Source organism: Cricetulus griseus (assembly GCF_003668045.3).
Source record: "Cricetulus griseus strain 17A/GY chromosome 1 unlocalized genomic scaffold, alternate assembly CriGri-PICRH-1.0 chr1_0, whole genome shotgun sequence".
Taxonomy (NCBI): Eukaryota; Metazoa; Chordata; class Mammalia; order Rodentia; family Cricetidae; genus Cricetulus; species Cricetulus griseus.
The window spans coordinates 261,071,264-261,085,466 of record NW_023276806.1 but is presented as its reverse complement, the minus strand read 5'-3'; the positions used below and the strand labels follow the sequence as shown (position 1 = coordinate 261,085,466).

The window sequence follows — 14,203 nt, the reverse complement described above, 5'->3', positions numbered from 1 at the left end:
AGGGATAGCGTCTGAAGAAGGCAGGAGGGTGGCCGGAGAAGGTGACAGGACACTGAGGGATTGGCTCTGAACAACAGCAGGGATAGGTGGGAATTGAAGCTGAAGACACCTCTGAACCATTCTCCCCTGAACCCTCCAGGTGAGACCTTTCCCATGCCTGGGCTTAACTAGGAAGAACCTATCCAGGTGGGCAGCCTCCTCAGCTGTGCTGTTGGAAGTCTGCAATGTTGGAAGCCACCAAGTCCTTGGTCCTTCTGTAGCCTGGAACATACTCATCTACCTTGACCTGGTGTTTCTGGTTTCTGGCTACAGCTAGCTAATCCTGGGGTAGGTGGGAGACTAGAAGACCAGGGGTGAGACAGGAGCTGGGCTGGCTGTGGTGTCACTTAGAGCAACAGAAAGCCACTGTCTCATGTTCAGGAGGCTAACGTTCAAGGTCAAGTGTCTGAGACTTGTGTCTTCCTGAGGCTGCACAGGGGGTAAGGTGAGGAGACAGCTGCCATACCCTTGCTCTGATGTCTGATGGTGTCAAGGAGCAGGTTGTTGGCTCACTGGAAACCAGGAAGGTCGGGAAACAGGAGTTGTATGGACAGAGCTGACCAGTGCAACTCATCTGTGGCAGACAGTCACTCAGGAGCTTCTGTGACGGACTCTGTGTATTGCAAGCATGTGACTGGCGTAGGGGGACATCCTCCCTGGGGCCCTGCTCACCCAACATCCCATGGAAAGCCCCTGGCATGTGTTGTCATCCCCTTGGGGGAACCTCCAGTCCAGCAGAGCCTAGTGGTGACATTTCATGCTACTCCGTCACTTCATGGACTCCTACCAGACACGGCAGGGAGAGTTGTCTCTGGCTACCAGGACGACTTTGTAAGTGGCAATGGCAGCAGTCTCACTCACTGCCAAGGTTTGGACTGCAGCCTGGTGAACTTGCAATGTAAAGTGAGTTCTTCTCAATCCACTTCTCCCTCTACCGTGAGTGTGGGCAGCACTGGCTTCATGAAGGAAAGATGTATTTGAGTTCGTGGTTGCAAAGGTTTTGGTTCATTCCTTGGCTTGTCTGATTCTGGACTAGTGGTGAGGAAAGTGTCATGGTGGTAGGGGGTGTGCAGAGGACAAGGCCAGTTACCTCCAGACAGATAGGAATCAGAGAGCGGGTGGAAGAGGGACCAGGGATGACACAGAAGCTTTAAAACCACTCTCTCCCACCCCAGTGACCTTTTCCCTCTAGCTCCTACCTCCCACAGTTTCTATCACACCTCCTCTTAGCACCACCAGCCCCCTGGGGGGATGAGCAGTAAGTGCAGGAGGCTGGTGTGATAGTTCATACTCATACAGGAACACGCTGCCCTAGCCCTCCATGACTCAATTGAGTTCAAATCCCCACAGCCTTCACAGTTCCCACTTTGTTCAAAAGCCTCCGTTGGGTTGCTCTTGAAAACTAGGAAATGAGTTACATGCTTCTGATATGCGGGACGTGGAATAGCATTCCTCTTTCGAAGGGATCAATGAAGGGCTGGCAAAGTCAGACTAAAGCAAAACTGCAACCCAGCAGGACGACACTGACTCCTGCAGCCCTGCCAGGCATCTAGGCAGGGCTGTGATGTGAATGCAAGGACTTGGGCATCGCCACCTCTGTAGCCATGCTGCTTGTAGCCCACACGGCTTTGTGGCTTGTTCTTGGCAGGAGTTTCACATATTTGGCATCTCCAGCTACCCAGGGTCCTCCTTACACCTTTGGTTTTTAAGCTCACAGCTTCACACCTTCTCAGGGGGCTGCCCAGACTAACCCTGATCACCACACACCTCCTGGCCTCCCAGGTTTTCCTTTGAAATCTGGGTGGAAGCCTCCATGACACGGAGACAAGGTCTCACTGTGTAGCTCTGGCTGGCCTCAAACTCACCGCCTTAGTGCTGGGATGAAAGGTGTGGCCACTGTGTATTCTGATTCCTGCAAAACCAAGGTTGCTGCCAGCTGGGGTGACTGTCTGGCCCCTGGGACCACAGCTCTGTGACCCCCCAAACTTGGGGGGGTCACACCAAGTTTTCAGGCGGCACCTGAAAAACTTGGCTGAGCAGCTCTGTGTGGACATAGAATCCTGAGTTCTCACAGAAGTCTTTTTCATGAGCCAGTGTTTCATTGGACTCAAACTGGGGGTCAGGTGCCGCCTTCAGAGGTAGCCCATCTCCCAGATTGTCCCGTCTACTAATGATCTACTGTTTCCCAAAATAGCACTGCCAGTGTGGGGATGGGGGCACGTGCGCAACAGGAGCCAGTGAGGGCATGGGTCACATTCCAGGAGTCTCTCTAGTCTTTCTCACCCTGTCCTTTAAAGAGACCCTATGACAAGAGGCCAGCCTGGTCTACAGAGCAAGTTCCAGGACAGCCAGGGCTACCCTGTCTCAGGGAGAAGGAGAGGGGGAGGAGGAGGAGGAGGAGGAAGAGGAGGAGGAGGAGCAGGAGGTAGAGGTGGAGGAGGAGGAGGGAGGAGGGAGGGAGGGAGAGAGAGAGACAGAGAGAGAGAGAGAGGGGGGGCTTATAAACTAATAAACTATTTGGGCTGGAATGTCAAGGGCTGTGTGCTAAAGGCGTGGACGTGGTCCCCAGCCTGTGGTGGCGCTGGGAGCCGGTACAATCTTTAGAAATGGGACGAGTAGGAGAACATTGGGTTATTGGGGATATGCCTCGAAGAGGGCAAGACACTGGCTCCTTCCCTTCTTACTTGCTTCCCATTCTCACGTGCCTTGTACAGGCCCCAAAGCAATGACAGATCGCAATGGCAGATCACAGGTGAAACCGTGAGCCCAAGCCAACCTTTCCTCAGGCATTTTGTCATGCACTAGACAGCTGAGCAGTGCAGCCGTGAGGTCTTCCTCCTGGTACCCAGGGCATGGTCATTCTCTTTGGAGTATTTGAATAACCAAGTGATACAGGCGAGGCTGTGGCAGACTGGGTATGAAGATCCAGGACATTACAGAAAATGCACATAGCCAACTTCTGATATGAACACTTTATTGCACACAGCAATGGACCCGTCACATAGGCTCCTGGGGCTGCTCTCTGTGTCACAGAGTCATTTGTAGGGGGAGGAGTCACGTGGCACCTTCAAACCCCATTGGCAGCATCTGTGTAGCTCCCAATCCATAGTGAGACAACTCTGGTGGCCCCAGGAAGCTTCCAGGGGTTCCCGAGAGTGGAGAATCGCTTAGGAACAAAGATGTAGACTGCCAAGGCTGAGAGATCCAGCCCATCAGCAGCTGGACTTCTGGCCTGAGGAGAGGCCACAGCAGGCCTGGCTGGAGCAGGCAGGGCGGCAGAGCAGGGACATGCTGGAGCAGGGCTTGCAGCAGCTGGGCTGGCAGGAGGAGCCACAGCAGGAGGAGGTGGGCACACAGCAGGCAGGTCTGCACACAGGCCGGCAAAGCAGGGACACGCTGGAGCAGGGCTTGCAGCAGACAGGCTTGCAGCAGACAGGCACACAGCAGGATGGCTGGCAGCATGAGGGCTGGCAGCTAGACTGCTGACAGCATGAGGACCCAGAGCAGATGGGTGTACAGCAGACAGGCTTGCAGCAAAGGGTCACAGAACAGGGTGAGGAGGTGCAGCCTGAGGGCTGGCAGCTAGACTGCTGGCAGCATGGGGATCCAGAGCAGATGGGTGTGCAGCAGACAGGCTTGCAGCAGACAGGCACACAGCAAGAGGATTGATAGCATGAGGGCTGGCAGCAGGACTGCTGGCAGCATGAGGAGGACCCAGAGCAGATGGGTGTGCAGCAGACAGGCTTGCAGCAAAGAGTCACACAGCAGGGTGAGGAGGTGCAGCATGAGGGCTGGCAGCTAGACTGCTGGCAACATGAGGGTTCACAGGAGCTGGTACAGACAGATTGGCAGCAGGGACTGGACATACAGCTCACTGGGGTGCAGATGAAGGTTAGGCAGGGGGCTGGGCCATAGCAGCTGGGGACACAGCAGCTGGGGACACAGCAGCTGGACTGGCAGCAGCTAGGTTGGCAGCAGCTGGACTGGCAGCAGCTGGGCTCACAGCAGCTCTCTGGGCAGTCATCCACCTGCCAGGAGGAGTCAGTGCAAGAATCACAGGAACCGGGCAGGCAAACCCGGCTGTCGTAGCTCAGGTCACTGGAGCAGATGGACATGGTGGAGGTGGCCATGGTGGGCAGGTCTGGTAGGAGCTGTGAGAGTGTGAGTGTGTGTGAGTGTGAGGGGCTGCTGTCGGCTTTTATACCACTCTGGGCTGGTGTTGTCCAGGTGAGAAACTTCTCAGGCTTTCCTTCCTGCTTACTGGCTGACTGGAAACCCCTCATTAGCGCTGGTCATCAGTGGTGTGTACGCCTCACCTGTGTTTGTTTTTGTTTGAACTTGGCTGAAGGCCTGGGAAACGTTTGAAGCCACTTCCCCTGAGAGGTTTTGGAGGTAAGCAGTGCTCCATGGCAGTGGATTCTGTAGTTGTCCTCTTGTGCTTGAGCGACTGGGACCTATTATTATTATTGTTATTATTATTGCTTTAAACATTTTAAAACATACGCAAAATAAAAGCACACATATCTTACATAATACAACTCACCTGGGGGCTTAATGACAGCCCCTCTCCCTGTCCCTCTCCAAATGTTATTAAGATGCAAGGCATATACAACACAGTTGATTCAGAGGCTTGTTGACAGGAAGCTGTGTGTACATTGTGAGGGAGACTATGCTCGGACAGGGTGGCGTCTCCCCCCTGCAGTGCATGGTCCTCCTCCTGAGACACTCGGCTTTTCCAGGCAGACTCTGAGCTTTTTCTGTTTTCATTTTGCCATGGTTCCAAGGCCAGTGACTCCACATCCCACAGTGGCCACATTTCAGAAGCTCCTGGCCTGCCTGCCAGATAGTCTGGCTGGGTATAGAATTCTGGGTTTGGAGACCAGCAGTGGTGGCGCACACCTTTAATCCCAGGTCTAAAGAGGCAGAGGCAGGTGGTTCTCTGTGAGTTCAAGGCCAGCCTGGTCTACAGAGTGAGATCCGGGACAGTCATGTCTACACAGAAAAACCCTGTCTCATAAGAAAAAAAAAAAAAAACAATCAGACAAACAAAAAATCTGGGTTTGAACCAGTGTCCCTCTAAGCCCAGGTGACAATGCCTGTTATTTTGGTACCCATGTCCCTGAACAGAGACAACTGGAGTTCTCGGACAGTTTACTCTGTCTTTCAACTTCTGTCTGTTTTCTTTCTTCCTTCTTATTCTAGAATCTGTTTCCAGGCTGTGTATTTCTTTGTTGCAGTGTGACATCTCATCTCAGGGTTATCCTAAAGCCCGTTTCTCCTTTCTTGGCTTTCCCTTTGGTGATTCTATACATTGTCCTTCTGGTGTGAGCCTTCAACGTGTCTCAATTCTCCCATTTCCTCAATTTTATTCTTAATATTGTTGTTTGCCAGATCATCCTGGTTTTCTTTTCAGACACATTCTGTCACTGGAGTCTGTTATTCATCCTTATGCCGAGTTGCCAATGTTTAACTTCTTACAGACATTTAATCTTCAATTTCACAGAGGTGTGGTTTCGTCTTGGGATTTGAATGGAATGTCCCTGTGACTCCAGCAAAGTTCCCTTGAGTTTACAAACTCTCTCTCCTCTGTGGTCCAGACTGCAAGACCTCACACAGGATGTGCTCATCAGTTTCCAGATTGGAACACTCGGCTGTTTGACTTTTGTACACTGGGTCCACCCATTGTGAGCTGACATTTTAGACTTTGTACGGCAGTGAGAGTCTCTTACTGTATACCATGTTCCCTCTCTCTGTCCCTCTGTCCTTCTGTCTCTCTGTCTGCTTCTTCCCACTGATTTTAGCACCAGGGATCCAGCAGTCTTACTAGATCAATTCTGGAGCCCCATGGCTTTGCCCCAGCTCCAGGATGTTGTAAATGTTGTGGGAAAGGTCTTTCCATGGAAGACACCTTTAAAACCACCAGAGCCTATGCCTGAAGAATCAGACCAAAATCTTCATTGTGTCAGTCCCATGTTGTCCTATTGTACCTAAAACTAAAACCTTCTGAATCCACGTGTTCATTCCTGTTCCCATCTGATGTGTTTATTTAATTATATTTGCCTTTAAAATTCCCTTGGTCCATTTAAAAGACCAACTATGTCTCTCAATGTTATTTACTTATTTATTCCTTTGGGGTTCAGGGTCAGGACAGACATTTGGATAATTTCCTGTTGTCTGTTGTCAGGACCTGAGAGGATACTGCTCTATGTGGACAGATGTTCTCCTTTCTCCCAGGGTGATGTCTGGGGCTGGGCTGGCAGAGTTCCAGGCTCACCCTGTGATTAATAGCTTTGGAAGCTGTCTTGCCATGTGGCCAGACCAGGAAAGAGACAGGGGACACACTTCCTGACTGGCCTACCAAGGGTCACTAGGCGGGTGAAGCCCTGTGTTTTGAGTGTCAGCGTGCAGAGGTGAGAGTGGCAGTCAGAGGTCACAGTGAGTCCTCCCCTGCCAGGCTTCTGCACCAACCCCATGGCCATTGGAGCATCAGAGAGGGACAGACATGTGTTAGGGGCTGACCCCTAGTGAAGCTGAGCCTTACCTGTTGGCCACTGAACACCCACAGAAGGATGTGTCTATCATGGTCTTTTGGGATCTCTTATCTATGGCCATGTAGATTTGCCCCCCAGGAAAGTGGATGAGGCTGTGTCATTTGGTCTCTGGTGCTGGGATGCCCCTGGTGGTTATCTCAGGTGGTCTTCTGAGTGAGGGAAGGGAGGTGGCTCCCTGAACACAGGAGCCCCGTGATTGAGGACCTGGTGGCACAGCTGGTGCCACCCAGTGAGTTATTCATTCTTCTTGTTCCTATAACAAAACACCTGACAGGAAAGCATCTTAAGGGGAGAAAAGGTTTATCTGACTCAGAGTTCCTGGGGACACAGTCTGTCATAGTGGGGGTGGTATAGTGGCAGGAGTCAGGTGTGCATCTGAAGCCAGGAAGCAAGCAGATACACACACACACACACACACACACACACACACACACACACACACACAGAGAGAGAGAGAGAGAGAGAGACAGAGACAGAGACAGAGAGACAGAGAGAGACAGAGACAAAGAGAGAGACAGAGACAAAGAGACACACACACAGAGAGAGAGAGAGAGAGAGAGAGAGAGAGAGAGAGAGAGAGAAATGGTGGGGTTCAGCTTTCTTCTTCTTTTTTAATCAGTCCCGGACCACAGTCCATGGAATGGTGCCACCAACATTCAGGGTAGGTATTCCCATCTCAGTCAACCTAATTCAGAAATTTCCCTCACAGACATGCTGTCTTAGTCACTGTTCTGTACTGTCAAGAGACACCACAACCAAGGCAACTTATAGATGAAAGCATTTTATTGGGGGCTTGCTTACATTTTCAGAGAGTGAGTCCATAACCATCATGATGGGGCAGGGGACAAGGCGGCAGGCATGCAGGCATGGTGCTGGAACAATAGCTAAGAGCTCACATCTCAGTCCACCAAGATTGGACCTGACTTGGACTTTCAAAACCTCGAAGTCCTTGCCCAGAGAAACACCTCTTCCAACATGACCACACTCCCTAATCCTTCCCGAAACATTTCCATGACCTAGGGACCGAGCATTCAAATACATGAGCCTGTGGAGGCCAATGGCTAGTCCTCTGTGGTCAAGGCTAAAGGGTAGAAATAACCAGCACAGTAGAGAAGCAGGCTGTGGGGGACAGTACCCAGATGAGAATTTGAGGTCAGCAGCTGGACTTCTGGCCTGAGAAGGGGACACCACATACACTGACAGATTGTTTCCAAGGTGATGCTAGATCTTGCCAAGTTGGCGGTATTAATCATCACAGTGTACCCAGCATCTACTCATGTGGTCCCTGTGCTTGGGCAGGGTGGGATGTTGGGTCTGGCAGGAAGAAAGGACATCAGTCCCATGCTGTGTGGGGCAGCTGCTTGGAAGGGCTGCAGGAAATGTGTTGGAATCCAGGAGGGCTGGATTGATTGGCAGGAGGCACCCAAAAGACTGCAGGAGGATGGCATTATTGTGGCCTCAGAGTCCTGGCTGGAGCTGGCCCTGGTATAGATGTGGACCCTGGGGAGGGTAGAGCTGCAGGGAAGGCTGGAGGCAGAAGGAGCAGTGCCATAAAGGGCTGGCTGAGGACGAGGCTTCCTAGTAGGAGGGTCATGCTCAAGTGGACACTAGTGCTCAAGAGAATCTGTGGGGCTGGGAAGGACAGATATGGCTCAGGGGTCCATGGCTGCCTGGTAGTCACATTTCTCCTAACCAAGATACCAAGGAGCTACTCTGAGAAGAGCCAGGCTGTATCCTTGAGCTAGGTCCCACCCACCCCATGCCACACATAAGACACAGGTCAGCAGGAGACAAGTTTAAAAATTTATTATTTATTTATTTAGTGGTGTGTGTGTGTGTGTGTGTGTGTGTGTGTGTGTGTACAAATGAGTGCAGGTATCCACAGAAGCCAGAAGAGGGCAACAAATGCCCCGGAAAGGGAATTACAATTTACACTGGGAACAGGATTCAGGTCCTTTGCAAAAGTATAAGTGCCCCAGATCCAAAAGGCAGGCTTACTAGAATATATGCATTGTAGCCCAAGTGAAGCTAGGACTGCTGGAATTGGGACAAATTTATGACTTGGAGCCTAAGGAGGCAGTGAGGCTCCATTAAGCAGCCGCAGGGAAGGACTTAGGAGCCAACCATGCTCTGGATGGCCATGGCTAGTCCTCTGTGGTCAAGGCTAGAGGGTGGGAATGACTAGAGCAGAAGCAGCCTGTGCGGGACAGTACCCTAGATGAGGACTCAGGGTCAGCAGCTGCACTTCTGGCCTGAGGAGAGGCCACAGCAGGCCTGGCTGGAGCAGGCAGGGCGGCAGAGCAGGGACATGCTGGAGCAGGGCTTGCAGCAGCTGGGCTGGCAGGAGGAGCCACAGCAGGAGGAGGTGGGCACACAGCAGGCAGGTCTGCACACAGGCCGGCAAAGCAGGGACACGCTGGAGCAGGGCTTGCAGCAGACAGGCTTGCAGCAGACAGGCACACAGCAGGATGGCTGGCAGCATGAGGGCTGGCAGCTAGACTGCTGACAGCATGAGGAGGACCCAGAGCAGATGGGTGTACAGCAGACAGGCTTGCAGCAGACAGGTTCGCAAACCAAAGGCTCACAGCATATGGGTTCACAGCAGGACTGCTGGCAGGGAGAGGAGGTGCAGCAAGAGGGCTCACAGCTAGACTGCTGGCAGCATGGAGAAGCAGCATCTCCACAGCAGACTGGCACACAGCAGACAGGTTTGCAGCAAACTGGCACACAACAGGACTGCTGGCAGGGGGAGCAAGTACAGCAAGATGGCTGGCAGCTAGACTGCTGGCAGCATGAGGGTGTGCAGCAGGCAGATTGGCAGCAGGGACTGGACACACAGCTTACTGGGGTGCAGATGAGTGTCAAGCAGGGGGCTGGGGCACAGCAGCTGGGGACACAGCAGCTGGACTGGCAGCAGCTGGGGACACAGCAGCTGGGCTGGCAGCAGCTGGGGACACAACAGCTGGGCTGGCAGCAGCTGGGGGCACAGCAGCTGGACTGGCAGCAGCTGGGGACACAGCAGCTGGGCTGGCAGCAGCTGGGGGCACAGCAGCTGGGCTCACAGCAGCTCTCTGGGCAGTCGTCCACCTGCCAGGAGGAGTTGGTGCAAGCGTCAGAGCAGACAGACATGGTGGAGGTGGCCATGGCGGGGCTGGCTGGGATCTGGGAATGTATGAGTGTGTTGAGTGACTGAGTGTTGAGTATGTGTGTGTGTGTGTGTGTGTGTGTGTGTGTGAGGTGCTCTGGGCTCTGGGCTCTGGGCTTTTATCCCCCAGGTGTATTTTGCTGCAGGAAGCTCTGCACCCTTCCCTTTCCTTGTTGTTCAATCTAGAGGGTGTCCAGGGCTCAGTCATAAACTCTTGTTGAGCTGGTTGCCCTAAAAATAGGCATGTCTGGAGGGAAAGCATGGCCTTCCTGGGCTGACCCTGTGCCCTCTACCTTGTGGCCTCCTGTTAGAGTACCTGGTGATGGCATTGAACACCAAGACTATTGTATCCTCCAGTCCCATCCTCAGAGGGTGGTCCAGCCTCTCTGGGAGAGAGGTGATGGACCCATCACCGAGTTGTCTCCCTCTGCATCCGAGACCAGCACTGTGGCCAGAGCATCCCTCCATAGCCTCTGGTTCCAGTGTCCCTTAGCCCCCTGGGATCTGCTGTTCTGTTTGGGTTCTCGGTTGAGTCATCTTTTCATTTTCGACACCCAGTTGTGCTGCACTAGCCGTTCCTGTGATGCTGGGGTCAGTTTGATTGTGTTTTGTGGGTGGGGAGCAGTGGCAGGAGAGGTCATAATTCCTTTCTAAGTTTACTGTCCCTCATCGGTGAAGCTATCGGCCCTGGGCTCTTCGTTCAGATGTTTTTTAATTAGTGGCCATCTCAGGTCACATACACCGGCCCAGGTCAGTTGACACATTTTAGACACCAAGACACAGATGAATGACAATGAGAGTAATGAGGGAAGAGACACCTGCAAACAGTAACCACAGAGATTGGAGCAGCAAGCAGACAGGGTGTGCCGCACAGTCAGAATCGGTTAGGAGATGGTGAGGCATTGAACATCCATACAGAGATCAATCTTTCAAGAACACATGGTTGTCATCCTATAGACCTCAAGATATATAAAGCTGAACAGGAAAGAACTCAACAGCTCCGGTACACAGACAATAGCTGTCAATGCGAGAAAGCCGTTGTTAGTATAGTATTTTTTTAAAAAGTTTTTCAACTATGTTTATTGCCACCCTATTCACAATAACAAGGAAACAAATGAGCCTTGATGTCCTGAGGACTTGCAGCTCCCCCTAGATATGGAACCCATAACTGAAACTCACATGCCACCAAAGTCCAATTTGGTGAAATGACAAGTTTCACTGGAGCTACATACAGGGATATGGATGAGGGGTTACTTAAAGGAGTTGAAATTAATCAAAGACAGCTGCATCACCAAAGACCACCCAAGCACAGGTGATAGCTCACAAAACAGGGTAATCTAGAGCACACTGCACAGACTGCAGGCAGATCAACAGGGTGAGAGAGTTCTTTCCAAGACCCTCAGTTGGTCTAAACCTTTTCCAAGAATCATGGCTGCTTTCTTTTTTTCCCAGGTAGCTGACCTCATTTCAGAGTCATCCATTTATTCCTTCCTAAATCTTTTGCCTCTGGAGGGAGCTTTAGTATAGCATTTTTAAAAGAAGAAGTAAAAGGGCAAGCAGGCGAAAGACAGGCCATGGCACAGAGAGCTCGGAGAGCTAGGTGCACAGCTACACAGAACACGCCAAGCAGCAGCGTCTTCTCGCCATCCTGCAGGTCAGTTCCCAGCTCAGGCCAAATGAATCTCAAGGGATTTGAAATAGTTGAGATCAAATGAGGCCTCGTCTCTGACCCTGACGGAAAGAAATAGAAATTAAAACAGAATGAGATCTGGAGAGTTCGCCAGTCTGTAGAAATAGAATCCATACTTAAATAGCAAAGGGGTCGGGAGATGCTGGAAGGTACGAGAGGAGGATGAAAATGAAAACATAACAAAACCAAGCTGGGATGCAGCCAAAACAGCGCAAGAGGGAAACTCATAGTCATGAAGGAAGAGCCCAGACCAGTCATCTAAACTCACACCCCAAGGAACCAGGAAAAGGAAGTGCAGACGGAACTCAGAGCCAGCAGCACACAAGAAATACAGATTAGAGCCATGACACTGAGATAGCAGTGGGAACCGTGGCAACGAAGAACAACACTGGCTGATGTTTAACCCGACTAAAGGCAAAGGAGTTTTAAAAAAAAAAACTAAAATCACACATGGAAATGAGGGGTCATGGCTGTGAGGCTTTGTAAACAAGATGGACTGGAAGAGAACCCTGAACCATGGCTGGTGACAAATGAGGGAACTCAGGTGTTAGAGGAACACTCCGTGGAGTCTGGAGACCAGATGTTGTAGACAGTTGTTACATACAGACCTCATTTCTCCATGTGGCCTTGAATGCTATTTTGAATCCTTTCTGTCATGAATAAAGATCAAATGTTGTAGAGCAGGTCTTTGAACCAAGGACTCTCTTACCTGTGCAGGTATATCTTAATGTCTCCTTCCTTTTCTTTCTCTTTCATGTAACTGAGGGCTGAGCCTAGGCTCCTACATGTGCCTGGAAAGCATTCCATGTTGGAGTCCTTATAGGGTCTCAGTCCTTTTATACATTTCCTCTTGTATAAGGAGCTTGTCATCCTCCTGCCTCAGCTTCCTAAGGAGCTGGGGACTGCCGCTAATGGCCACCAAGGGCAGCTCTCCTCTGTGTGCAGTTGGCTGTATGTCAACTTCTGAGCAGTTTCCTTCCTATCCGTTAAGCCCACCACCCCATTGCCTCCCGGCCTCAGGTTCAGGTGACAACTGGGCATCTAACTACCTCAATTGTCTTGTGGTAACTGCATCAGTGTGTCTCCTTGGTGACCTTTGAATTTCTTCTTCATTGTACGTCTTAGGCATGAAGTACAGGGTGTCCTGTTACATTTGGGAAGGTTCTCAGTTATTCCTGGAAATATTTCAACTATTTTCTATTGGAATAGCGTATACCCCAGCTTTACCACCTTAATTATAAGGGCACATTTCGATGGAACTGCACACACTCACAGTGTGCAGCCCTCATGACCATCTAGCCTCACAGTTCCTTCATTGTGTAAAAAAACCCTGTCCCTCTTCAATGCTAACTTGCTCCTCTGAAGCCTGGGAACCTCAGTCCTGTCATTAATTTTTCTAACTTTTCTTCATGTATTTTCCCTGCTTGTTCATCGCTCTCTTCCCTGTCCTGCTGAGGCTCCTGTTAAGCTGGGCCATTGTGCCCCATATATCTTGCTGGCCAGTGAGGCTGGGCACATCTTGCTGCCTTCATACTGGTTAATGCTTTTCAGAATATTAAGCTCACCTGTCTTTCCAGCTTCTAACCTTTCCTTTTGCCTGCTCAGCCTTGTGATCGAACCTGATCGTATGCGAGGGTCTCTGCAGCCTTTGCAGGCAGCAGAGTGACAAGCCGTGGGAGGCAAGAAGGCAGTTTGGCACAACCTGACTGGTAGCCTGTGTTGGTTCAAACTTTGGAAGCCTGACCCTGAACTGTTTATTTTAGGCTTATTTAAACACAGCATAACTGGGTGAAAACTTGTGATGATTAATTCAATCCTACGTTAACAGAAAATTATGCTAAATCACTTTGAGGAACAAAGTAAACTAAATGTAGCCCAGGCATAACTACCTCAAGACTCTTTGTAAAGTACAATGACACCTTCCATAAAAATGGGTTCTGTAGATTGTCTGAGGAAGTAAATTTGCAAAAAGGGTCTAGAGAAGGGTCTGATGCCCAAAAGCCTCTGGCCACACAGATTGCACAAAGGTCATCAGCCTCCTGGGTGGAAAGCAGGTTTTGCATTCATTCCCTTGAAGGAACAATCCTGTGTGTTTAGCATTCCATGTTCCCCTAGTGCATATCTGTGAGCATAAGGGTCTCCTTGCCCCCTACACCAGTCAGTTCTTATAATTAGTTGCTTTTGATTCTTGTTCCCTCCTCTCTCGGCATCCGTCTCACCTGCTATTGTAGATAAGGCTTGTCCTTTGGGCTGTCTGGTCTCACAGGCTCTTTGCCTTGTGACCCGGGCTTGACTTCGCTTCTACCCTGATTTGCGTGCTTTCTTTCTACCACATTGGGGTGTGGTTCATTCCTGCTTTTGTGATACCTCAGGGTGCATCATTAGGTTGTTTGCCTTTGGTCCTTGTATCTTCTGATGCGGGCGTTCCTGATAGAAACTCTACTCAGTGCTCTTTTTGCTGTGTCCCAGGGGTTTCTGTCTGTTACGTTATGCCTCTACAATCTCTGATTTCCTCAGTGACAGAAAGTTTACTTAAAAATGTGTCTGTGAGAGTGAAAATGTATACGCCATGGTGTACATGCAGAGGCTAGAGGACAATTATTAAGAGTCGGTTCTCTCCTGCCACTTTGTGGGATCTGGGGCCCAAATTCAGTCTTCCGGAGCCTCACACAAGCACCTTTACCCACTGAGCCATGCCACCAGCTGAAGCATATTGTTTTGACACGTCTATGTTCATTGACACTCTATTTGCAGTGGAAGGAAATGGACCCATTCCTT

At 50.8% G+C, this 14,203-nt stretch overlaps 3 protein-coding genes across 14 annotated transcripts in view; 1 reads left to right on the top strand and 2 right to left on the bottom strand.

The window, feature by feature from the left end:
* The window catches only part of Tspear (thrombospondin type laminin G domain and EAR repeats), a 168,945-nt gene that overhangs the window by 44,353 nt on the left and 110,389 nt on the right, over positions 1-14,203 (top strand). The gene's annotated exons all lie outside the window — the stretch shown is intronic.
* Positions 3,252-4,169, bottom strand: LOC100759130 (keratin-associated protein 10-4). 4 transcript variants are annotated; one of them, XM_027394312.1, is made up of 3 exons: positions 4,024-4,154; positions 3,801-3,957; positions 3,252-3,734 (listed from the first exon to the last, which is right to left on the bottom strand). In XM_027394312.1, exons 1-3 carry the CDS (start codon positions 4,152-4,154, stop codon positions 3,252-3,254), a joined length of 771 nt encoding a protein of 256 aa, XP_027250113.1. The 4 variants fall into 4 exon arrangements, with proteins under 4 accessions (XP_027250113.1, XP_035307406.1, XP_027250111.1 ...); XM_035451515.1 differs by having other exon boundaries at positions 3,252-3,490; positions 3,638-4,169; XM_027394310.1 differs by having other exon boundaries at positions 3,252-3,943; positions 4,004-4,169.
* LOC103160441 (keratin-associated protein 10-3-like) lies at positions 8,823-9,734 on the bottom strand. Of its 9 annotated transcripts, none has more exons than XM_027394308.1 (3): positions 9,539-9,734; positions 9,277-9,463; positions 8,823-9,162 (listed from the first exon to the last, which is right to left on the bottom strand). In XM_027394308.1, exons 1-3 carry the CDS (start codon positions 9,732-9,734, stop codon positions 8,823-8,825), a joined length of 723 nt encoding a protein of 240 aa, XP_027250109.1. The 9 variants fall into 9 exon arrangements, with proteins under 9 accessions (XP_027250109.1, XP_027250108.1, XP_027250110.1 ...); XM_027394307.1 differs by having other exon boundaries at positions 8,823-9,197; positions 9,267-9,463; positions 9,569-9,734; XM_027394309.1 differs by having other exon boundaries at positions 9,614-9,734.